At 36.5% G+C, this 26,371-nt stretch overlaps 1 protein-coding gene across 1 annotated transcript in view; it reads right to left on the bottom strand.

Annotated features, from left to right (window-relative positions):
* The window catches only part of LOC128987591 (uncharacterized), a 79,445-nt gene extending 55,268 nt beyond the window's left edge, over window positions 1-24,177 (bottom strand). The window contains exons 1-4 of the mRNA XM_054408523.1: window positions 23,643-24,177; window positions 18,798-18,886; window positions 10,964-11,162; window positions 2,220-2,346 (exon numbers count right to left, since the gene is read on the bottom strand). Coding sequence (XP_054264498.1) covers window positions 2,220-2,346; window positions 10,964-11,162; window positions 18,798-18,886; window positions 23,643-23,895 — 668 coding nt within the window. The 5' untranslated portion in view covers window positions 23,896-24,177. The remainder of the gene's footprint in view (window positions 1-2,219; window positions 2,347-10,963; window positions 11,163-18,797; window positions 18,887-23,642) is intronic.
* Between the last annotated feature and the right edge of the window lie 2,194 nt (window positions 24,178-26,371).

Genomic DNA, 26,371 nt, shown 5'->3' with positions numbered 1-26,371 from the left:
TTCAGAGTTAAATACAAAATACTAACCTTCCCTCTCCCACAGAGAACACTTGACCATTGTCTGACAGTAAGATGATGTGAGCTCTACCACAGGCTATGTCCTTCTCCTTCACACTAGGTAGAGTCAGCTTATTGGGCCAATTAAACATTACTAACCTTCCCTCTCCCACAGAGAACACTTGACCATTGTCCGACAGTAATATGATGTGAGCTCTACCACAGGCTATGTCCTTCTCCTTCACACTAGGTAGAGTCAGCTTATTGGGCCAATTAAACATTACTAACCTTCCCTCTCCCACAGAGAACACTTGACCATTGTCCGACAGTAAGATGATGTGAGCTCTACCACAGGCTATGTCCTTCACCTTCACACTAGGTACAGTCAGCTTATTGGGCCAATTAAACATTACTAACCTTCCCTCTCCCACAGAGAACACTTGACCATTGTCCGAAAGTAAGATGATGTGAGCTCTACCACAGGCTATGTCCTTCACCTTCACACTAGGTAGAGTCAGCTTATTGGGCCAATTGAACATTACTAACCTTCCCTCTCCCACAGAGAACACTTGACCATTGTCTGACAGTAAGATGATGTGAGCTCTACCACAGGCTATGTCCTTCTCCTTCACACTAGGTAGAGTCAGCTTATTGGGCCAATTAAACATTACTAACCTTCCCTCTCCCACAGAGAACACTTGACCATTGTCCGACAGTAAGATGATGTGAGCTCTACCACAGGCTATGTCCTTCTCCTTCACACTAGGTAGAGTCAGCTTATTGGGCCAATTAAACATTACTAACCTTCCCTCTCCCACAGAGAACACTTGACCATTGTCCGACAGTAAGATGATGTGAGCTCTACCACAGGCTATGTCCTTCTCCTTCACACTAGGTAGAGTCAGCTTATTGGGCCAATTAAACATTACTAACCTTCCCTCTCCCACAGAGAACACTTGACCATTGTCCGACAGTAAGATAATGTGAGCTCTACCACAGGCTATGTCCTTCACCTTCACACTAGGTAGAGTCAGCTTATTGGGCCAATTAAACATTACTAACCTTCCCTCTCCCACAGAGAACACTTGACCATTGTCTGACAGTAAGATGATGTGAGCTCTACCACAGGCTATGTCCTTCTCCTTCACACTAGGTAGAGTCAGCTTATTGGGCCAATTAAACATTACTAACCTTTCCTCTCCCACAGAGAACACTTGACCATTGTCCGACAGTAAGATGATGTGAGCTCTACCACAGGCTATGTCCTTCTCCTTCACACTAGGTAGAGTCAGCTTATTGGGCCAATTAAACATTACTAACCTTCCCTCTCCCACAGAGAACACTTGACCATTGTCCGACAGTAAGATGATGTGAGCTCTACCACAGGCTATGTCCTTCTCCTTCACACTAGGTAGAGTCAGCTTATTGGGCCAGTTAAACATTACTAACCTTCCCTCTCCCACAGAGAACACTTGACCATTGTCCGACAGTAAGATGTTATTAGCTCTACCACAGGCTATGTCCTTCACCTTCACACTAGGTAGAGTCAGCTTATTGGGCCAGTTGAACATTACTAACCTTCCCTTTCCCACAGAGAACACTTGACCATTGTCCGACAGTAAGATGATGTGAGCTCTACCACAGGCTATGTCCTTCTCCTTCACACTAGGTAGAGTCAGCTTATTGGGCCAGTTAAACATTACTAACCTTCCCTCTCCCACAGAGAACACTTGACCATTGTCCGACAGTAAGATGATGTGAGCTCTACCACAGGCTATGTCCTTCTCCTTCACACTAGGTAGAGTCAGCTTATTGGGCCAGTTGAACATTACTAACCTTCCCTCTCCCACAGAGAACACTTGACCATTGTCCGACAGTAAGATGATGTGAGCTCTACCACAGGCTATGTCCTTCTCCTTCACACTAGGTAGAGTCAGCTTATTGGGCCAATTAAACATTACTAACCTTCCCTCTCCCACAGAGAACACTTGACCATTGTCTGACAGTAAGATGATGTGAGCTCTACCACAGGCTATGTCCTTCTCCTTCACACTAGGTAGAGTCAGCTTATTGGGCCAATTAAACATTACTAACCTTCCCTCTCCCACAGAGAACACTTGACCATTGTCCGACAGTAAGATGATGTGAGCTCTACCACAGGCTATGTCCTTCACCTTCACACTAGGTAGAGTCAGCTTATTGGGCCAATTAAACATTACTAACCTTCCCTCTCCCACAGAGAACACTTGACCATTGTCTGACAGTAAGATGATGTGAGCTCTACCACAGGCTATGTCCTTCACCTTCACACTAGGTAGAGTCAGCTTATTGGGCCAGTTGAACACTTCTCCTACATCAAATTATTATTAAGGCATAGATGAATAACTATATAATATTCTACTATTACACAAAAAGAGTTTAAGATTTAAAATAACATACCGATACTCAAAACTAATTTCTTTAGGGTACACAAAGTTTACTTGTTTAACTTTACCTGCAGTATTACTTACCTGATTGGAACTAAATCATATTTGGATGTGGTATTGTTTGGATCCGTTAGAAGAAACAGTAAAATATGATGGGCAGAATATGTGAAATCGTTAATTTAGTCCTTTGTAAAAGACCTATAAATATGAGGGTTTTTTTCTAAGGACAGCCTGTTTGTACGTACAGCTTTTTAGTTTGTGTGTACGCCAATGAAGCTCCTCGCCACTTACTGGCATCATTTGTGAACAAAATGGCACCATTTCAAGAATCAAGAGCTTTATTGTCGTTGACCTTTTACAAGGAATAGACATAGTCAACACAAATAAAAACTAAAACTAGAATAATAGTGGGTTCTAAATTAAAAATCAATATTAACATTAGAAACTAAATACTCTGTTATACAATAGTATGGATTTTTAATGAGCCACTCAAAAAATTTGGACTCAAACCTATTAAAAGGAACCAGTTTTGCTGCCAGATCTAATTTATTAAAAAACCGAATGCAATTTATTTTATGACAGTTATCTGTTTTGGCCAATCTATGGGCAGGGATATCTAGATTGAATTTTTCTCTTGTATTGTAAGAATGTATACTCTCTCTTCAAGTGAATTGATGAAGATTAGCTTTAGTGTAGAGGAGTAAGTGAAAAATATACAAATTTACTAAGTTCATAATTTTAAGGTTTATGTTAAAGAAGTCGACAGCTATCCACAGGGCCAGCCAAAATGATTGTTCACATAACTTTTTTGGCAATAAAAGAATTTCATGATGTGGGGGGAGTGTCCCCATAGTATAATCCCGTAAGAAAAATGTGATTGAAAAAAAAAATCAAATTAAGTAATCCAAAGGTATACTCATTACTAACAAAATCTCTAAGTTTCCAAATTAGGTAATTTACTCTTGACATTTTTTAAATGTCATTTTTATGTGCTCTTGCCAATTTGCAGCTCTGTAGCTGACATGTCCTGAGTGGCTAGACAATTTTTAAATTATTGAATCTCCCGCCGCATGCCATAAAAGGTCAGTTAGGCCCAGCGCACACGGTGTGACTGTTTTACAACTTTCGTTGCAAACCAGTTGCACGTGCAACTGGTTTGAGACCTCGGCAATGTATTGCAGTGGGTAAGCGCACACGACACAACTGGTTGTATGCGATTTCAAAAAAAGTTTGAAACCAGTCACATGCAACCATGAGCCCGACGTTGCAGTTGCGTTGCAGACTTCAGTTGCACGAGACCACGGGGTGTTTTTGTGGTGTTTGGGGGTATTTTGGTGGAATTTTGACGGCCGTATAGTGTTTTTAGTGTTTATAATTTCCTATCCGAATAGCTCTAGCTGCTACAAACAGCCTAGTACTAACATTCTTGCTCAAATAAGGGTGGACCCAATGCTCTCTCAGAACCCTTTGCTGTCTTCGGTATTGATAATAGCTAATAACGTCTTCTTCGTCTAAGTCCGACGTAGTAAGCGCACTTAAGGCCTTAAAATAACGTAACTGTACTAAATTTGCACTCCACTGATTGCACAATAGACGCAACTGTAGTTGTAAAACAGTCACACCATGTGCGGACAGAAGTTTTGTTTCAGTTGCAAACTGGTTCCAGACGCAACTGGTTTGCAACAGTTGTTGTAAAACAGTCACACCGTGTGCGCTGGGCCTTAAATGTTTCTAGACCACAAGAAACATATCCGATGCCGTCATTCATCTTCAGATGACTGAAGGTTATGGCCCTAATGCAATGAGTAAGGGTTAAGTGCAGAAGTGGATTCTAAGGAAGTTATAAAATGGCTGTAAAATTGCTGTACAGTAGACTCACTCTTATCCAGACACCTTTTAACCGGACATCGGTTTAACCGGACTATATCGGCAGGAAGTAGTTGGTACTGAAACGACTGTTCTCGTGGGAAATATTTGAGACCAGTTATTACGTGTCTAAATACAATGCACTCTGTTAAAAGCATTAAATTTCATCCCTTGGTCTGTAAATAAATTTTTCTCTTGTACTTTGTTTAACAGATGTTATTAACACATGTTATATTCATTATTAATTTTTGTAAACAGTTTTCAGTAATAATACACATTCTTTTGTTCACATCACAGTGTTTTTAATTTAATCTACATTTTTTCTATCAAATAATCATTTCAAGAACATCAGTTCACAACAAAACAAACATGGTCCTTCGAGCCGGATTTATTTCTCTACAGTTCATTGAATCATTACAGTAAGTTTTAATTTTTATTTCAAACAATCATGGCAGAACTTAGGCTTCTACAAAACAAGAGAGCTTCAATCAAAGGCTCTCTCTCAAAAATGAAGACCTTTGTGAACAGTTTTGACATAAATACAGGTAATTTATTAAATATTGAAATCAGAAATGAAAAGTTAGAACAGTTGTACAGTGAATTCACAGACATTCATAGCAAAATAGTTGCAATCACTTTAGATGAAACTGACAACAGTTTTGATGAATTTGAAGAAAATTACTACATGGTAAAAGTAGCTTTCAAGGAAATTTTGGATACAAATAAGAATCTTTCAAGGCCTGATTTGAATCATTCAAGTTCTGGTAGTTCAATTGGCAATGTGTCACAAGAATCAAATTTTTTAAAACTTCCTAAATTCAATTTACAACCATTTGATGGAAAATATGAAAATTGGGTTTCATTTTACGACCTATTCCAATCAACGATTCATGCAAATCAATGTTTATCAGATGTGCAAAGGTTTTTCTACCTCAAGTCATGTTTGAAAGGCGAACCTTTAAATCTCCTTTCAACTTTGCCCCTGACTCAGTCCAAATACTTAGTTGCGATTGAACTCTTAAAAGAAAGGTATTGCAACAAGAAAATAATTGTTAACACTCACCTTAAAGCTTTGTTTTCACTGCCCAATGTAAACTCACTATCAGATTTGAAATCTTTATTAGACATCACCAATGTAAATGTGAGGGCATTAAACAACCTTGGGTACAAGACTGAGGAGTGGGATGTATTACTAGTTCATTTGCTAACATCAAAATTAGATCAAAATTTAAGAACCAAATGGGAATTGAGTAATACAACCAAAGAAGTAGGCACTTTCACACAATTGGAACAATTTCTTAATCAGTATATTCAAGCTTTAGAAATAAGTCAAGATACCAGCAAAGGTACTAATGTATTTAGACACATTAGAACAAATTCAACTGTAATATCTAAAGGTACTACACAGAGTTGTCCTTTATGTGTACAAGATCATCTCTTGTTTAAATGTACAGAGTTTTTAAGTCTCAAACCTTATGATAGAATTCAAAAGATCAAACAGCTTCATAGATGTTTCAATTGCTTATCAGCTACTCACATGGTTGACACTTGCAAAGCATCCAAATGCAAGGTCTGCTCCAGAGCTCACAATACCTTATTACATATTTCTAAAGAGTATATGCCAGAATTAGACCCTAAAGTTAGTTCTAAGCATAAACTTGACACAGGATTTCAAGCTAAGCCCTAACCTGAAGTTAGCTCACACAACAGTGATTCCACCAAATCAGAAGAAAAGAAGAATTCAAAAGGTGGTAATAGTACAAAACTATTATCAGCAGGCATTGGTTCTCCTACAAGAGTGATGCTGTCCACAGCCAGGGTCAAGGTAAAGGACTGCTGGGGTGAGTATCAATACTGTAGGGCTCTGATAGATCCCGGGAGTGAGGGAAGCTTCATTTCTCAAACCTGTTTTCAAAAGTTAGGATTATCACGACAACCATTCAACGTTTCAGTCCACGGAGTAGGTAACAGCCATGCTGGTTATACACTTTTAAGGATTAACGTAACTTTTCATTCAAACCAAGCAAGATACAGACATTCAAGTTACAGCATACATCTTGAACAAGCTAACTAACGTTTTCTCACTCAACACATCCATTGATCATTGGTTTCATATTCAAAACATTGAACTTGCTGATCCATACTTCTACCAATCAGGTCAAATAGATATCATTCTAGGAGGTGACATTTACGTAGATCTATTGATAGATGGTATAGTTAGAGGCCAGTAAACACTCCATCAGCTATCAATTCCAAACTAGGTTACTTGTTGTCAGGAAGATTATCAGATCCATCATCTGAAGGTATTAATTCATTCAGATTATCTATTCAAAACAATGACATAAACACTGCAGTAGAGCGTTTTTGGAAGATAGAAGAGGTCAGTCATGAACCTACTTCTCAATTGCAAGATAACGACAATTGGGAAAATCATTTTCTGACTACACATAATCGAGATGAATCCGGAAGATTTTGTGTTTGTCTTCCTTTTAAGCCATCAATTACTGAGCTTGGTGATTCTTATTCAACAGCATTAAGCAGATTTAAAAGATTAGAATCTACACTCACTTCTGACAGACGTGAAAGTTATCAGTCTTTCATGAAAGAATACATTGATTTAGGTCACATGCATCAAACACCCACAGAATTATCGTCCATTGACTGTAACAAACACTACTATCTACCTCATCATGCAGTATATAGAGATTCGAGTTCAACAACTAAAACCAGAGTTGTTTTTGATGCATCATGCAAAACCACATCAGGTACCTCATTGAATGATCATCTGTATACTGGTCCAAAACTTCAAACTGACATAATGACTTTGCTAATTAGATTTCGATTGCATAAAATTGTATTTACGGCAGACATTGAGAAGTTTTACAGGCAAATTTTAGAGAGCAAATCTGATCAATGCTATCAAAGAATACTTTGGAGATCATCACCAGAAGAACCGATTAAGTCTTATGGCCTTAACACAGTTACTTATGGAACATCATGCGCACCATTCTTATCCATACGTTGTTTACATCAACTATCTGACCACATTAAGGATCATTCTCCTGAAGTGGCTAGGATATTGAAAGAAGACTTTTATGTTGACGATCTTGTAAGTGGAGCCAATACTGTAGATCAAGCTTTATCCATAAAAAATGAACTAGTTCAAACACTAAATCAAGCAGGGTTTCCATTGCGCAAGTGGTCATCTAACGACAAAGTGACTTCTGTGGAATCCTGAAAGTGATACTTATCAGTATTCAATTAATTTACCTGACTTACCAAGCAAAATAACTAAACGTAAAATTTTATCTGAAATTGCCCATCTATTCGATCTATTAGGTCTATTGTGTCCAGTAATAACCAAAGCAAAACTCATCATGCAAAAAACCTGGTTATGCAATAATGGTTGGGACGAGACAGTTTCTGATGATGATTTATCCAATGAATTTGTTCAATATTGTAACAATTTGTCACACCTCAAGAATCTTCAGACACCCAGACCATTGATTTTATTTGGGTCTGAAGTTATCTATGAATTATTTGGTTTTTGCGATACTTCAGAAAAGGCATACGCTGCGGTCTTATACCTCAGAAGTGTTTCAACATCAAATGTACAAGTGCAATTGATCTGTGCTAAGTCAAGAGTATGTCCACTTAAGAAAGTTTCAATCCCCAGGCTGGAATTATGTGGCGCAGTGCTATTAGCTCAACTAGTTGACAAAGTAAAACCAATCTTACCTACCTCAAACACTTATTTATTTACTGACTCTACAGTTGTGCTAGCATGGATTTCAAAACCCCCAAACACATGGATAGTTATTTGTGTAACTAGTGGTGAAAGTGGCACTTTGCTGCACACGAGAGCAATGTTTACGCACGAGCCGCAGGCGAGTGCGGAATGATCTCGAGTGCAGCAAAGGCCTTTTTCACTCGTGTTACACATTATATTTTTCCTACAGTCACTATAAAGCATATAAATAATTAGTCTTTCAAACACTATACAACACGGTTTTAGGTTCAGCTGGCAACACAAATGGTGCCCTAGAGAAAGTAGTACCCGCGGTCCGTATCACTCCGCTATTTTTCCTCGGCAAGAAATGTGCTCCGCGTTTTGAGAATATAGTTCCGTATGTTTTTGTAATTTGAAGAGGTTTCCGCGCCTAAAAAAATGCTTTAATAGTAGTTTACGCAACGATTGCGTTAAGGGAGTCTTTACGACACGAGTAGAAAATTTAAGGCACGAGCCTTGGCGAGTGCCTTAAAAACTTCTACGAGTGTCGTAAAGACTATTAACGCGAGTTGCGTACACTACTTTACCTACGACCGTTTTTTAATTACTATCAATCTGGATTTAATTACTAACAATCACTATTGATAACTTTTTAGACAGGTTATGTTTTCGTGTATTGTCATTGCCACTGAACAAGTCGGATCAACAATTAAATTGGTCAACTGATCAGCTGATCAGCTGATTAGTTTGACGTTCGAAGCATTTCAATTTTAATTCTTTTCTCTCAATACTTGAACCTCATTGGTCCGTTACCTGTGTGGATATGAGAAAACTATGCGGATATGAAATGAAACTATGCGGATATGAAAGTAAACAGCTGTAAAGTGAAACTTTTAAATTCTAAGAACTGGACTGAAATGGCTACTTTAAAAAACGGTCGTAGGTAAAGGTATTTTCTTGTTTATTAAGATCGTAGGAATGTTTTAAAAACTTTTAAAAGAAAAGTTCAGAAAGTTCAGAAATACCGAAACTATAAACACGAAATGACAGGTTAAATCGTAGTTATAATAGTCAATCAGCTGCTCATAGTATTATTATCTTTAAGTGTTGCCAACCTATTTCCAAGCGTACACGGATTACTTGCATAATAGAACCACGCTGTTTTGTGTTGTTCAGTTGGAATCCTGATGTGCGGCAAAGTATAAACCGTACGACAAAGTATAAACCGTACGGCAAAGTATAAATATGCAGCAATTAGCAGCTTTCTGTACTATAAAAAGTACAAGGAAGCCAACTTTGTCGGGTGACTGTAGGAAAAAACATTTGTAAGCAGCATAGTGTCACAAATTCAATACCTCACCAACACATCAGATTGGAATCACATTTGTTCAGAAGATAATCCTGCTGACCTAGCATCTAGAGGTGTCTTAGGAAACAATTTTATCAATCAGGATTTGTGGTGGTTTGGACCTTCATGTCTGTTGGATACAAACATGAAAATGAGTGAACCTATTCATAATGAAAATGCATATGTACCTGAAAGAAAAGATCCGTCAAATGTGCTTTACTCATGGAAAACAGTACTGATGAGTGGTATTTAAAATTTAGTTCATACGCCAAAGCCACCAGAGTTACTGCTTATTGCCAAAGATTTATAAACAATCTCAAACAGCCTGTACAAAATGGACCACTTACCCCAAATGAATTAGACAATGCTCTTCTATGTATTGTCAAACAAATTCAAAAAATTCATTTTGCTGAAGAAATATTATGTTTGCAGAAGAAGAAATGTGTGAAACCCACAGTAAACTTTCAAGTTTAAATCTATTTTTAGATGACAATGGAACAAGTTTTGTTGGACCAATCAACAAGTTGTTAAAAGTTCCTACTAAATCACTTTTTTGCGGGGGAGTTATGTTAAAAGCATTAAATTTCATCCCTTGGTCTGTAAATAAATTTTTCTCTTGTACTTTGTTTAACAGATGTTATTAACACATGTTATATTCATTATTAGTTTTTGTAAACAGTTTTCAGTAATAATACACATTCTTTTGTTCACATCACAGTGTTTTTAATTTAATCTACATTTTTTCTATCAAATAATCATTTCAAGAACATCAGTTCACAACAAAACAAACACACACCTAAATTTAAGTTAAATACTGTATACAGTATGCCTTTAAACAGTCCATTTTAACAAATCTTTGGGGACATCGGTTTAACCGGAAAAACTGTTATCCAGACTGGACTGGCCTCGGTCCCGAGGAGTCCGGAAAAGAGAGAGTCTACTGTACTTACAAGTAGGTAAGTCTTAAGTACAATCAATTTCAGACCTGTTAATTTGATTACATTAAATCAATAAATAAGGTTACCTTCGTCAATCAGCTCATAGAAATTGTAACATTGTTACGGCCGTTTCAATCAATATCCGCACAAGAGCAAGTAGCTGAGTCTGCTACTTGCTCTTGTGCGGATATGTGTAATCAACAGGCCTGTTTAGTCAAAAACCCCCGTTTATGTTAATGTATGTGTACGTCGCGTGTGACAGTTTGTGTTTTTGTATATTAACGACGCCACTAAGGCTGAACGTCTGACGATGGCATGGATATGCTGAAACGGCCGTAACAATGTTACAATTTCTATGAGCTGATTGACGAAGGTAACCTTATTTATTGATTTAGTCACAAGATCAGCTCAGGGGCTAAAAATATGGATTTTTAATGGTTACATTAGCTTTGAATCATATATTTTTGCTACACAGTAGAACATCAATTATCCTAAATAATTGGGTAGGCCTATATACCTGTATGTAAGTACGCTTGATGAGAGTCAATGATCTCTTGACCTATTCAAGTTTACTAGATGTAGAGGTGGGCCAGTCAGATGTAACATTTTGATTTATGCTACAACTCAGCTGAAGATTACACAGATAAAATAAGCCTTGCCTTTTGAAGTGAGTATTGCAGTAACCAGCTCTCCACAGCAAACTTTAGTGATGATGACTGGAGAGGTGTCTTCATCACATATGTCTACGTCTGAGAGAAGAATGTTGGTCAAATCCTTCCACAGATCAGTCTCAACATTGTATTGCCAACAACACCCATCCTCCGTCACACACAACACCTGTCTTCGATTGCAGCTAGCCTAAAAACATAAAGCTTTTAGAATTAGAGCTAAGCCTTTTCAATTTTTTTAAATTTAACATTTAACAAAATTTTCCATATAGGGAATAAGCTATTACTGTATCAATCAATTATCAATCATTAAGATGGGGACGACACTTAGGTGCATATTTTAACCCAAATATGAGCGAAGGATGAGTGTAGAATGGTGTGAGATGATCTGTGTAGCTTTGTTACTGACTAAGATCAGCTGTTTCATTAGCCAGGATCATTTATTTAAAGCCCAATGATCAGGAACAGCTGGGTCCAGTAGATCTCGGTCTGTAGGTTTTGGTGGTAAGACCTAAACCAACCACTTTACTTATTCAGTAAAAAAAAAAAACTCGGAAGATTTACATGAATGGTTAACATTATTTGTGTAGCACTAAACAGTGTAAAAAAACTATATGTTTTTAAAAATATCAAATATGGCAGATATTAATATTTCACGACAACATTTTTTAGAGTACCTAATCATTGAAAAAATAAAATTGAAAGGAACATATTGATTTTTTGTTTAAGAAAAGATCAATATTTTTGTTTTTTTTTACCGGCACCGGTACCTGTATTTTTGTAGCCTTGAAATGAAAATCCTTCTTTAATGAGGCGAACTTAGGATATCTCATGGTTCTTTCTTACAGTTGACCTCTAGCCTTGACAGGGCAACTAGAACTAGAAAGGTTTCGAGCTTGGGTTTTGAGATTTTGGATTCAATTTTTTAAGTTTTAATTTCAGTTACCGTTATGAGATTTTCTATTTTTGGTTTTGACCGTTTCTTCTTAGGTTTGATGCAACAGGGAAGGTTGCAAGTGTGAACATTTCATTGAAATGTTAATAGCTTAGTATTAAAAAATCTATTTTCCAAGTTTAATGAAAATATATCCATAAACAAGCAAACTACAACAGATTATTTATTTCCAAGCGTTGTTAGCCTCTGGATTACGTTTGAATATTTATAATGGTATAAGTACCTGCATTCAGTAGTCAAAATTGCTGCTTATGGCAACTATAGTTTTGGTTCAGCTAAGTAACCATCTTCAGGCCGTACAAGGTGTTGTTCAGTTTATTTATTCTCCATAAGAATACCATTGGATTTTAAATTTACTATTCATTTTATTTTCTCCATAACTATTACACGGACAAAAATGCTTTAGCATACTTCATTATCAGTTTTTTAAGCTCTACAAGATTATTTAGAAAAAAATTTGTAAATATAAGTTTTGGAGGTCAAAGTGAGAAAAATCTAGCCTATTTTTACCCCATAGACGCTTTAGTTCCCATAGTCCTATTCAATAGCTGGTCTCAACTTGTTAGAATAAACAAAGGTTTACAGGTTTGCACCAAATGTTATCAAAATTTATTTCTCTATACCGAGACTGCACGGATTTCACTAGCGGGAAGAGGTACTGCTCGGATTTCTCTAGCAGGAGAGGATTCTGCATGGATTTCTCTAGTGGGAGAGGCTACTGCTCGGATTTCTCTAGCGGGAGTGGGTACTACTCGAATTTCTCTAGAAGGAAGAGGTACGGCTCGGATTTCTCTAACAGGAAGAGGTACTGCTCGTATTTATCTAGCAGGAAGAGGCACTGCACGGATTTCTCTAGCAGGAAGAGGTATTGCTTGGATTTCTCTAGCAGGAGAGGGTTCTGCATGGATTTCTCTAGTGGTAGAGGCTACTGCTCGGATTTCTCTAGGGGGAAGAGGTACTGCTCGGATTTCTCTAACAGGATTGGGTTCTGCATGGATTTCTCTAGTGGGAGAGGCTACTGCTCGGATTTCTCTAGCGGGAAGAGGTACTGCTCGGATTTCTCTAGCAGGAGTGGGTTCTGCATGGATTTCTCTAGTGGTATAGGTAATGTGGCCATATGTCCCGTTTTACAGCAAGTTATCCCGCTGTCCCCACAATTGGCCGGGGGACGCCTAAATGTCCCGCTTTGGAGGTCAGGCGTTTGAAATATTGAAATACTATATGGAATATCAAATTTAGCCTTTCCACACTAATGTTTAGTTTGAGTAAGAATTATCGTAAGATTTATCGTGTTAGTAATTTTAAGGAAAACTAAAGGAAACCAACCTATTAACCTATTTGGTTAACTGTACAATTAGCACGTCATCATTCATCGATCCTCGATCGCGTGAGCTCAAACCATCTATACTATACTCGTCAACAATCTGCACTAAAATAATAGTACAATTTATTTCCCCGCGAGTGTTGAAGCGCCGTAGGCTACTACGGCCTCAAAAGACGCAGGTTGTCAGTGTTGTCAGCAAACTAAACTGTCAAGTTGTTTACAGTACCTTAACCTTTAACTTTTAGATAAAATTCGGTGCGAAGAAGGTTTGTTTGTGATTGGATTATTGTACTGTTCAATTGTGCATTAGATAATGACCAAACGGAAATGCACATTAGAATAGTGAGTTACAAGCAAAATATCCGTTTATTAAACTCAAGTTTGAGACGAACAAAAGTGATGTATCCGCCATTTGTAAATTCGCGTCCTTCGCTCAGGCTCAGTTCCCGCTGTTTACGTGCACTTGGTGAAGCTATCCACTTTTAAGGAGATTTCTAAGTAAAGATATCTTCTGCCAATGAACTTACAAATAGGTTAAATATAATAAAAACTCAATTAAAAACCAATTTATGTTTTAAAAATTATTATGTCTAGATTGCATAAAAACGCTAGTTTACAGCTACTGTATTATTTTTCAAAATTTTCCCGGACCCCCCCTTTCAGCTGAGGGGTATTCCATACCCCCAGACCCCCCGGAACAGGGTGTCCCGCTTCGTACTCCAAAATATATGGTCACGTTAGGTATAGGCTACTGCTCGAATTTCTCTAGCAGGAAGAGGTACTGCTCGGATTTCTCTAGCAGGAGAGGGTTCTGCACGGATTTCTCTAGTGGGAGAGGCTACTGGTCGGATTTCTCTAGCGGTAGTGGGTACTACTCGAATTTCTCTAGCAGGAGTGGGTTCTGCATGGATTTCTCTAGTGTGAGAGGCTACTGCTCGAATTTCTCTAGTGATAGTGGGTACTACTTGGATTTCTCTAGAAGGAGAAGTATAGCTCGGATTTCTCTAAAGGGAAGAGGTACTGCTCGGATTTCTCTAGCAGGAAGAGGTACTGCTCGGATTTCTCTAGCAGTAAGAAGTACACTGGACGGCGACTAACTGTAGGCCCCTCTGTACCCTGTTATAAAATAGGCTCCACTCTACTCCTGATCCGCTGGAGTCTTACTTTGCTGTTTTCTTCATCCGATGTATTGATGTCAGGGCACACTTTGTAGTGAGGGGCCTCACAGAGACCTAATGTTATAGCTTTATTCCTTATATGGGAAATTCGCTAAAAGCAAGAAATTAATTCAAAACTTTTTACTGACAAAGTGATCATAAAAAGTGTGATATTTTTGCGGTAACAATACTACTTCAGTGCTGAAGGCCCATCCGTTGACCCACCATTGGTGGGAGTAGCCTTCTGAGCGCCGGCTCGTTTTCAGCACTTTATTCTCGTGCTAAGGCGCAATCCAGTTAGACTCAGGGTTCCTTTTTAAGTTAATTCCCTGACCTTCCCTGACCGTTTTCTGTTAATTTCCCTGATCAGGACATATTTGAGATAGGTACTGTATGTTTTCTTAATATTTAGATACGGTAGAGCCTTGATTAGCCTAACCATCACCCTTTTAACCTTCAATCTCCGTTATCCTTCGCCCCTCTACAGTACCTACTTACATTATTTTTAAATATGATTTTATTTCACTGTATGAACTTTGAACGAGTAAAACATAAAAATAACAGTCCTGTATTGCTTTTGTATGTAAGTAATTTTAATATAAATATTTTATATTCACTTTTAAAGGGTTAAATTTTTTCCAAAAACCTTTTAAATCAACTTACTGTTCTCCTTCTATTTGCTCAACTTACGCCCCCGGTCCCGAGGGTGACAGTTAATAGAGGTTCTAAGTTCTATTGTAAAAATATTATTGTGAGTAAAAATACAACTTTTTAATGTTCAATCCACCATTCCCATAACCACCTTTACGCCTCTTTTTAGCGAATATCCCATATAAGGGATTAGCTATTACTGTAGGTCTCTTGGTAAGACCTGATATACTTTTTTTTATGTCCCTAGAGGCCAAAAAACACCATCCGTTCAAATTCATATGTGTTTTATATAATATACTAGCCAACCCGTGCGAAGCATTCGCACTGAATCCTTCTAAAATCCCACTTATTGAGGTACAGTTACATACAGTTCTGCGTAGTAAGTGCGTCGTTGATTTAAGTCATGTTCAAAGTAATAATATGGCCATAAACTATTTTTGTTTTGATGGTTTTGTTTTTACACAGATATAGTTTTCACAAAAAAAAACACCCTTGACAAAGCCAAAAACACTTAATGTGTAATAAAAAAACAGGGTCTGGCACGTTCAATCCTTCCTTTGTCAGCGTCTGTCCATGTAGGCCTACCTTATTTTAAGTTGTGGAAAAGTTAGCTTTTAAGGGAAATTCCTTCTTAGTCAGTTTGAAAGGACTACGGCTATTGCGTAATATGAAAGTTTGAATGGAGTCAGCCAACTCCGCTTTGATAGTGTAGGTCCCACCAACGAATTTTAGCATGTGTAGTGTAGTAGCAAGTGTGCTACAACCAATTATTGATAATGCTTAGGTTTCTCATAAACATTATAGTAGAGTTATTTTTAGCATGGGTTTATGAGGTAACTAACCTAGTGCTTAGGAAAATTTTAATGCATACAACAGAGCGTTTTACGTCCCTTGGTAAAGAACCAAATCAAACATCATCCAATCCAACACAACATAACCATTTATTGTAAGCTGTAATAAAGAAAAGATAAGAGGTGATGTTTGAAGTAGGAATTCTTAAATATACATTTAATGTACATGTATGTCAAAATAAAGGCTACCGGTATGTCGGTATCTTTTGCAATGGAAGAACATGAGCACAGATATACAAACAATAACAGGACAATTCACACATTCAAAGCTTTCAACCATACTAACTAGTCCATGTAAATAAGCATAAACTTGATGATCTGGTAATGGATAGGGTTAACAGCAGGTTTACCTTACAGACAAAATTTGAAGAAAATGCACAAATAAACAGGTTGACACAGAATTTTTGGAGCTACTAGCTTCTTTTTCAGTAAAAGAGTTTTTTTCTTGTAGGGTGTTCTCACCACCAAAGCAGAACGTTTTTAAACTTTCTGCAACGGACTTGGAAAAATCCAAAAATATTTTGCGGGCTTACGCCGTCTGAGTTGCATGTAAATTAACCACGTGTTTTATAGTTCCAATGAATATTTGGAAATAAATAATTTTTTTAACGCTCGTATCGGTTCGAAACCCTACTGTTCAAATCGCTTCGGGGATTTGGTTATATTCTATGTATCTTTCTTAAGATCAATGCACAGAATATTGATGTTGCAGCTTTCATTAATGTAATGCATGATGTTTTATAGCATTACGGAGAGTTTTTCTGTAGAAAATAAAGTTGTTGACTTAGGCTACAATCTTGACAATGTCATCTGTTTTTTAGCTATGCTATGATTTAAAACGTTATGCGACAATAAAGAATTATTTATTTATTTATTTACAATAGAAATATTTTATAAACAAAATATTATATCTGGTTATGTAAGTGAAAATTTAAAAACGTACGATTTCAGGAAAAGCACTTTTAAAATTTTTTGTTCCGTTTTTTGAAACTTTTTTATTTTTTTTATTTCATTGACATTTGAAGTTTCATAAAATGTCTATGGTAACGCAATATCTTTGGTGATTTTTTATTAATCCATTAATCCATCTTTGATGGAAAGACACAAAATTTTGTCACGACCATAACGGACATAAAACTGAATTTTAAAAATAGTTAATATTATTTGTATAACTATGTTTTGCTACAAATTAATTTACTTTTATGACCATTATACAATAAACAGCTCACTAAGCTTTTGGTATATTTGGTCTTTCTATAAAAAAATAAAAAAACTCCAAAAATTGAAAAAAACCAATAAAATCTTTTTAAGTTTGTATAACTCCGAAAAAACTTACTTGAGACCCGAAAAATCGTAATTTTTTATAGAGGTGTACTTTTTCTTCTTTTGTGTATAAAACATTGAAATATGATGATATTTTTATTTTTGAAATTTTTATGATAGAAATCATAAACGCGATGGTCAGGGACAAGCGGTACGGTCGTGAATTGTCTGGAATAATCTAAATATTTCTAAACAATCCTTTAATTATACTGTAAGTTATAATAAAAATATGTGTTTAAATTGAACTAAACTGTTCAATTTAGAATGATATTGTTATTGTCACGACCAAACACAGTATAGGCCCTAATCCATAAGGCTGGATTGGTCGGGAAAAAATCTGCGGTGGTCGTGAATCTTTGGTCGTGACATTACGTGTTATTTGGCTCTGTTCTGGCGGTAGCCCTGCACCTCATGTTCGAGGATACAAAGTGGACTTCTAGGTTAATGTAGCAATTGAAATATCATATCAACAAAAATTAACACCATGTCTACTTCATCAAATGACTACGTACGGTCATGGACACACCAAAATTACAAAAAACACAAACTTACCTTTATTAATCTTGTAACTACTTCTTTCAACACAAAACGACTGGCACAAAAAACTTGACGTACACCCCGAACTAGTCTCTAAAACGAACTGACGCAATCGACGCCAGGCTTGCCACTGTCGTGCTCCAAAGTTGAAAATTTTTCCCAAATGGTCGTGACGCCAAATCAAGGGACAGACTTATTTTGTCATGGTAGTCAGTTTGCAATGACAATAAAATTATAATATGCTCCTTTTTTGTAAGTTTAACAACTATTGATAACATAAAAATATTGGTTTAAATTTTTTCGGCATGAATAATTAGTCTAAAAACAGCGTGAAAGTTGGAAAATGTACCCTAGGGACACGTCATGGTCGTGTGTTTCGAGACTTTAAAAATACGAAAAAAATACCTAGAACCTATTTAAAACCAAATAAATGTGTGTAACATGTTGCACCCGTCCAAAAAAATATTTAAACACATAATAATAAAGTAAAAATCTAGTATCTACGAAGTAAAAGGCCAGGGACATGAAAACGTACGTTTTTAAATTTTCACTCATGTAGCACTTTCTGCAGAAACTTATACTTATGTTAAGTGTAAGAAAGGGCCATGTGGACGTAACTTTGCCTGTAACAATAAATAATGTTTCATTAAAAATAAATAAATAAAATACTACCAATAAGGCAGGCTGGGCTTTATGCTGACCTCATCGTCTTTCTGCGACAATGTCACACTGTTGCCTGTAGTTCTGCTTTGGGGGTTCTCACATCCTAGTAAACACGGAGAACACTCCACAAGAATAAGGGCTCTACTTTGAAAAAGGAACTAGTAGGTAGCTTAACAAATTCTGTGTTTTTGATGATTTGTGCATTTTCTTCTATTTCCATCAGCAAAATCAGCCTGCTGTTAAACCTATACATTATAAAATCCTCAAAAATCCTGACCTTAAGCAATCTTTAACAAAACTAATAAACTTGTAAAAATTACAGATAGTATACTATCTGTAATTTTTACAAGTTTATTAAAGTTACCTGACAAATAGTCTTTCCATTTGGAGTCTTTAATGACTTAGAGGAATTGCTTATTCCTCCTAAAAACCCACATAAGAAGAGTGTATTGTCTGAAACAATTAGGTCTCACTCAACTATAAAACCATGTAAATAAATTAAGTACCGTACCCATAACATACAGATTTAAACTTAAAATGATGTAAGGCCGCCTTCTCCCTAGGTCGCAGCCACGCTTTTCCCTTCACTCAGGCCAGGGTGACTACCATGTAGAGGCTGGGATCTTCTGGCAAAAAGTACTGCTTTGTGTCGAATAAATTTATTCATTCAAGATGGAATCAACCTTCTTGCTTTTATCCTTTCTTCTTTGGTTTATCGACAGATTTAAGTTAGTAGGCCTATTTAAGAGCCTGGCAACATCACCAGCAACAGTAGCTGGCGACGCACTGGCTACGTAACCTAGTAGGTCAATGCTAGTAGCCTGTTCAGTAGCCAGAATATTTCCGTTTTTAAAAACAGTGGCAACCGTAGTGGCGACAGGGCTCGGTAGTCAGTCGGTCGCAAAGTGTGGCTACCCTCATGTAATAACATCCGTAAGAATTAATGCCCAATCACAATCTGAGCCTACCAGTTTCGTCGCTGTCGACGTCGCCTCGCAATAAGGCTCTAAGACCCCGCAGCAGCAAATCTGCAGAGTAAGCAAATTTAAATTGGTCTGATTGGACTTTTCCTAACATATTTCCGTAAACATGACATATTTATTCCCCATTTAAGTAGATAGGTAGGCCTACTTAGATTTGTTGCTACGAGGAAGGTAAATTCCGGTAAGTATTTTTGACTGAATGTTAATGTACCTACAGTAGGTAGCCTATAAAATAAATAAATATGGCCAAATTTGATTTAAATTATATCCACAAACAAGTAAAAAAAGAGACATCAAAATGAAAAAGTAAATCGATCCCGCTGCGAAACAAGAAAGTACCTATCATATATTTGTGTGCGGCTTCAAACACGTGGACATCAGTGACAGATACTGTACAATGATCTGTACAGGGAAGGCATTCGACCACAAAACAAACTTCGCACGCATCCCCAAGAGCGTTTTCTTTTTTTTTAAGAGGTTGGCTGCCTCTTTTAACCTTGCATTATTTGCTCGTCCAAATAGACTAACTGTCCATGAGTGGAACGTACAGTATCCAGCAAAGCAAGGGGTGAGCCGGTACAGTACAACTGGTGAACTGTACTGATAAAATGTTTTTTTGGCAATGACCAGGATCCGAACCCACGACATCGCTGCCTCGGGCTCGAAGTCCGTGACACTACCGACTCACCTGAGCTAGGTTGTTACATCCCCGAGAGCTAGGTCCTTACATCCCCGAAAGCTTGGTCGTTGCCATCTAATGCATTACAATAGCCCGCTACAAGTTGAGTAGCTGAAAAAGCACTAGGCTATGGCAGCCAGCAACCTGCGACACAGATCTTTGGTGACGGGGTAGCTGTGACCTGATAGTGTGAAGGGCTCCATGACACTCAATGCAATTTTACAGATCTAGTGGGGATAAGTGGCTGCAACCAATAAGAAGGCGGTCTAAAAGTTTAGCCTATAACTAACAGTAGGCCCTATAATTTTTCTTTGTACAAATATATATTTTAACCCCTAGATCTGGGGGTCATTTTATTCACCAGTGGCGGGTATATTTTGGCCCTATGTATTGGTACCATTTATTTTGCCACAGAGGATTGTTTGTGAATATAAGTAGGCCTACCTAAATATATTTTCTGTTTCAGTGATAAATGTAGAATATGATGATATAAAAATAATTTTTTCTAGCAATGCATTTAGGCGTAGGTAGTAGCAAAAGGTTTGCAAATTTTCTTAGCCTATGCAAATTAGAAATTTCAAAAGCAACATCACAAGAAAATCACAAATTTTTTTTTACACATTTTATCTAAATGTAAAAGGTTTGTGTGAAATATAATTCCCTACGTAGAAATATCAATGTATTTGAAATAATCATTAAAATAGAATGATAAAAATAGTTATTTGTGCAACAAGTGAGCAATTGACTCACTCGAGAGAAATACTTATTCACGAGCCGTAGGCGAGTGAGGAATGGTTTCTCGAGTGAGGCAATTGCACTTTGCACTCGAGTTGCACATTAGGCTATATTTTTCCTACAGATACCATAAAACAAATAAATTGGTAAAGAAACGTAACATATTTTTACACGGAAATGGACTTTTAATATGACATTTAATGACACAACAGTACAACAGCTGACCAGCTGATTTACAGTCAGTGCTGCCAACGTATTTTGCGCGCATACGACCTTGTCTGCATGTTATGCGCTCACTATTTCATGCCTTCACGTTGCAAATCTGGAGTGAGACAAAGTAATTAGAGTGAGACAATGTTAACATTGTCTCACTGATGAGCGAATTGGCCACTTTGCTTTTTCAAATCAGTGAGAGAACATGTACATTGTTAGGTAACTGTAGGAAAAAGAAATTCTACATAGGTAGGCCCTAGGCCTACATATATTTTCTTTATTGAAAAACTACAGAATTTTTGTTGTCATGTATTAGGAAATAATTGAATGCATCAACAGAAAATAAATAATATGATAACTTACTGCATAGTGGAAAATAAAAGACCTTTGAAAATATAGGCTATAGTTAGGCCTAGCCTATATGTAAGTTAGATGAATTCTAACATTTCTGAGTAATTTAAACGTCGGAATGTAACATTTTGAAGATTTTTTACAAAAACATAATTTTTATGACATTTTAAAACTAAATACAATTTTTACAATAAACCTCATACATTCAGAGGGAATTGTAGGGAATTTATTGTAGTTTCAGAATAGCCTATGTCTAATAATATTGTATAAAATTTAATTATGGATCGGCAAAAAAAGAGTGTTTTTGTAGTCAGGTAAACAAAACTTTCCACCCCCACAATCTATTTTTAACTCTCAAACTATGTTTCTCGCTAACTTACATAAGTTAATAACTTACTCGCTCAATAATGTTAGATGAAAATGAATCCTCAGAATCTCATCTTTTTGATGGTATAAAATTCATTGCGATTAAAACAGTTTACATAATTTTAATAGAAAAACCCGACCCATGTCTTCTTGGTCCATAATCGACCAGCGCCACTAAGGACTCGCGTTTTAGTGGTCTATAATCGACCAGCGCCAGATCTAGGGTTAAATGACACCTGAATACTAAAACAGGCCAACCCTTCTTTACATTATGCAACTTTTTTTAGCACAAGGCTTTTAAGTAGGCCTAAGTTAGGCGTTTAACGTTTGGGAGCATTTATATTTAAGGTATAGGCCTAATGGTTAAATTAATTACATCATCAAATTCACTTTTTAACTTGAAGACTAAGTTATGTAAGCCTAGCTCAATCTAGGAGGGAATAGGCCTGGCACTAGTGATGTGCGATACGGGTCAATGTATCGATACTGCGTATCGATACATATCGGAACGTGGTGTATCGTATCGTATCCTCATGTATCGATTTTTATCTGTATCGGACAAAATATCGTATCATATTGTTTATTTTATAATTTTTTAAATTTAAATATCTCAAATAGCCTATACAAACTGAATAGACTGTAAATACTATGTTACTTACAAGCTTGTAAAGAGGTTTAGTGCTTGTAATGTAATCTTACCTCAGAAAAGCTGTTTCCTTCCTGTGTCTTTTTAAGTTATTTATATCAAACATACATACATAACCTCCAAATTCCGGTAAACCCTCAAAATTGGAAATCATTTTGTTATTGTTTTCCTAGTTTTTACGCAGAGATAATTAACTGAACCAAAAAGTACTAATAATTATAGTGGGTATGCCACTTATGCATTAAATAGTATAATATATAACAAATATATTATGTAATATATGTTAATATATGTATAATATATAAGGGTCCCCACTTCCATTAATGGTGGCCCTAGTTTTGAGGCTATTTGATAAAACATAGCTGAAAATACTTTATCAGTGTTTTTGAAGATGCTAGGGTAAAATAACTTATCAAATTTCGGTACTTTCCTGTTAAAGGGAACATTCATTATTATCGATGATTTCATTCCAATACATCGATATTCTATTTTTGATCCGATAATGAACGAGATGTCAGCTGACAACTACGATAAGTAAATATTGTTCACTATCAACAAACAAGTTAAAAATATTATAATGAAAGTGTTCTAAGCTAACCTTACCTAACCAACCAAACTTGCTGTAAAATCTCCAAATATCGTTTCATATTACTCACATGACTTTTCTGTTATCAAATGAAATTTTGAAATGATACAGCAAACCCAGTAAGTTTGGTTGGTTAGCCTATGTTAGGTTAGTTTAGAACAGTTTTACTTATTTATGTTTTGCCTAAACAAGATCAGTTGTCAATTTGTAATTTAAATGTGTTTGAAGATATTAAAACAGAAGGTAAGAATGGATCGTAAAGGAAAACAAAAATATCGATATATCGAAAGAAATCAGATCGATAATAATGAATGTTCCCTTTAACAGGAAAGTACCCAAATTTCCACTACTACTTTTGAGGGGAGGAAGATGGGAAGACAAATTTCTTACCATAAAAATAAGATTTATATTAATAAATAAACAACGATATTCGATACGATATTGGCTATAGGTGTATCGATACGGGCATATTGATATCGATATTTTGCGGTCCTTGTATCGATACGTATCGATACGCACATCACTACCTGGCACATGACTCATCTAAAAGGCTTTAACCTGGCTTTAATGATGAAGTCTAACATGGTTTTACTATATGCAGGCCTAGGCCTTACCATGGTTTTTTACGATTAAAATGTGCACACACTCACCAATTATAACAAGACAATAGCTCCACGAAAACAGGAACTGGCTATTTACTTGAGGATATTCATTTCTAATCATATAAGGACTTTCACAATAATCCAGCTTTAAATTAAACACTTTGTTGAAGGGGCGAGCTGAAGAACATTCTCTGGAGCAATAATGATCAGAGATTTCCTGTTCCTGTAGACTTAATAACAATAACTGAAGACAATTGAGTTGCTGAAATTTGTTGAAACCAAATGCTAATATTGAAGACATTTGACATTTATACAAATCACAAAATTATAACTAAATATGGAGCATGGAGCTGCATCTATACTCAACATTTGATTTATTGTTGTAGGCCTAAAAACTTCACTAGTTCGGTTATCATATCTGTTAGATTTGTTATTGGTATTTATTTAAAGTATGTAAACTAACTAGGATAAACCTCAAATTTTCAAATTCCCAAATCCCAACAATAACAATAGGCCTAACAAACAATCATTCATTCCAACTCCAACTAAAAAAAATCACATTCAGTCTGCGCTGTCTCCTGGTCCTCCTCCGTCAGTTGCCGTTCTTGTTGCGATTTGCGAATGGGAAAATGGGATGCTCGATGCCACTGAGCTAAAATTATAACTGGAGGTAGCACTGCCATGGCAGAAGTCTGTCAAAAGCGAGTCGCTGATTTTGTTAGGTTGGTATAGCAGTAAGTTTTCTTACCATAGCAATAACATGGAATGGGCACACGGAAGGGACTAAGGCTAAAGGTGTAGTGACGTCATATCTCTAGTGGCTAATGTCTTCTCTTGAGGCGACACGATTACCGTAACGAAACGATGTGATTTCAGCGGCGTTCGTGGCATAGTTGGTAGCGTTTCGGATTGGTGTTCAGGAGGTCCCGGGTTCGAATCCCGCTGGCAGCATTAACTTTTTGTCAACAAATTTTTCATATCAGCAAGTTTGGTTGGTTAGGTTAGGTTATGACAGTTTAATTTTATAATACTAAATTTTAAAATTAATTTTATTTAATTATTAATTAGATTTTTATCTTATATAGTTTTTATATTATCAGCAAGTCTGGTTGGTTAGGTTATGTTATGACAGTTTAATTTAAAAAATTAAAAATTTATTTTATAATTTGAAACAATATTTTATAATTAAAAAGTTAATTTTACAACTAAAAATTTAAAAAAAATTAAATTATTTCAACTTATCAGTTCTAGCGGTGAACGCTGACACCACAAGATATGTTAGCCTTAGTCCCTCCCGTGTGTCCCACCGGCAATAACATGGCTTCTTATAACTAGGTTGGTATAGCAGTGAGTATTTTTGTCATACTTGAATACTTTTAATACTTTAATAATTTTCTTTGAAATGGTGACCATACAAAGTAGGTATTTTAAGCCAAGTATAATAATAGTTATAGCAATAATATGGCTTCTTATGGACACCCACCTCACGCAAACATGGCGGCTGGCGACACGCATCTTTGACATTCAGTGCTACCTCCAGTTAGAATTATAGCTCAGTGCTCGATGCTCGTTTGCTGAGTGCTGTCGCTGTCTACTCCAGCTGGTCCAACCATAGATTAAACATACGAGTATGTTTAATCTATGGCCCAACTCATGGGTCAAGTTAATCCACGTTAATCCCATAACAAGAGGGACGAATCATACTCATATTGATGGACTTATTTCCATTATTATATTCCGCATGTTATACTTCAAATTACCCACGAATAAGAGAACAGAAATGGTGGATCATAAAAATAAACAAATTATGTCACTGGCCCAAAAATAAACACATTTTTTAAAATGTTAGGTTCTGTCAAAAACGTCCAAATCAGGTGTTACCTTTATAGTAGGCATAAAGATTAGGCCAGTGACGTCATTTGCATATGTTTATGGTGGACCGTTTCTGTCCTAATAATTATTATGAAATTATCGGGACTGTGACGGTGTTGTACAACATATAGATTTAGATTTAGTTTTCAATTCTATATGTTTTATTTTCAATCATTTTATGTTTAGAAATTTAAATTAATAATACCAGCTATGTTTTGATAATACCATAGATAATACCTATGCTAATGCTATTAGTGAGCTGATGTCACATGCCTGCCATGTTATCTTATGGGACGTCTGGCGCTAAACAAAACTGCTTAAAAAAATATAAATAAGATTATAAACTTAACAAAAAAAAATTATAAACACGTTGCCAATTCTATTAAGCCGTGGCCTGATAAGGTGGCCATGCGTGTACGTCAACCCGCTACCTCTTTAGTGTGGTGGTGGGTTGTCGGGGTGGCACGTTGTCGCCCAAGTGTGAGTTGGCGGGTTGACGCACGGCCACCTTTAACTACAGGCCACGGCCTTGGCCTTGTAGAGTTGTAGAATTGGCAACGTCACAAGTGGTGTGGTTTAGTGACAGACGTCCCATAAGATAACATGACAGACAGGTGACATCAGATCATCAATTCGCACTTTATCTATATAAATAAAATTGCAGTTTTGTCTGTACATTGCTTAGAATCATGCAGTTTTTGGTTATTTTTACGTTTCATAGCCTAAGAAAGCCGAAACGAGTCTTATCTCAATTTCTGTCTGTATGTCTGTTTGTCCATTCTGTGATTCCGTCTGTAACGCCAAAATGTCATTTTACGCGGCCTACTCCTAGAAAACTAGAGTGCCGATCAAGGTTCTAATCATTTTTCTGTATTTACCGGATTGGTGAGAGTGTCTTTAGCTAT

The sequence above is a fragment of the Macrosteles quadrilineatus genome, unplaced genomic scaffold (assembly GCF_028750875.1).
Source record: "Macrosteles quadrilineatus isolate MER2022 unplaced genomic scaffold, UCM_ALF_1.0 Scaffold_2__2_contigs__length_208266976, whole genome shotgun sequence".
NCBI lineage: Eukaryota > Metazoa > Arthropoda > Insecta > Hemiptera > Cicadellidae > Macrosteles > Macrosteles quadrilineatus.
This window is presented reverse-complemented; position numbering and strand designations above follow the sequence as displayed.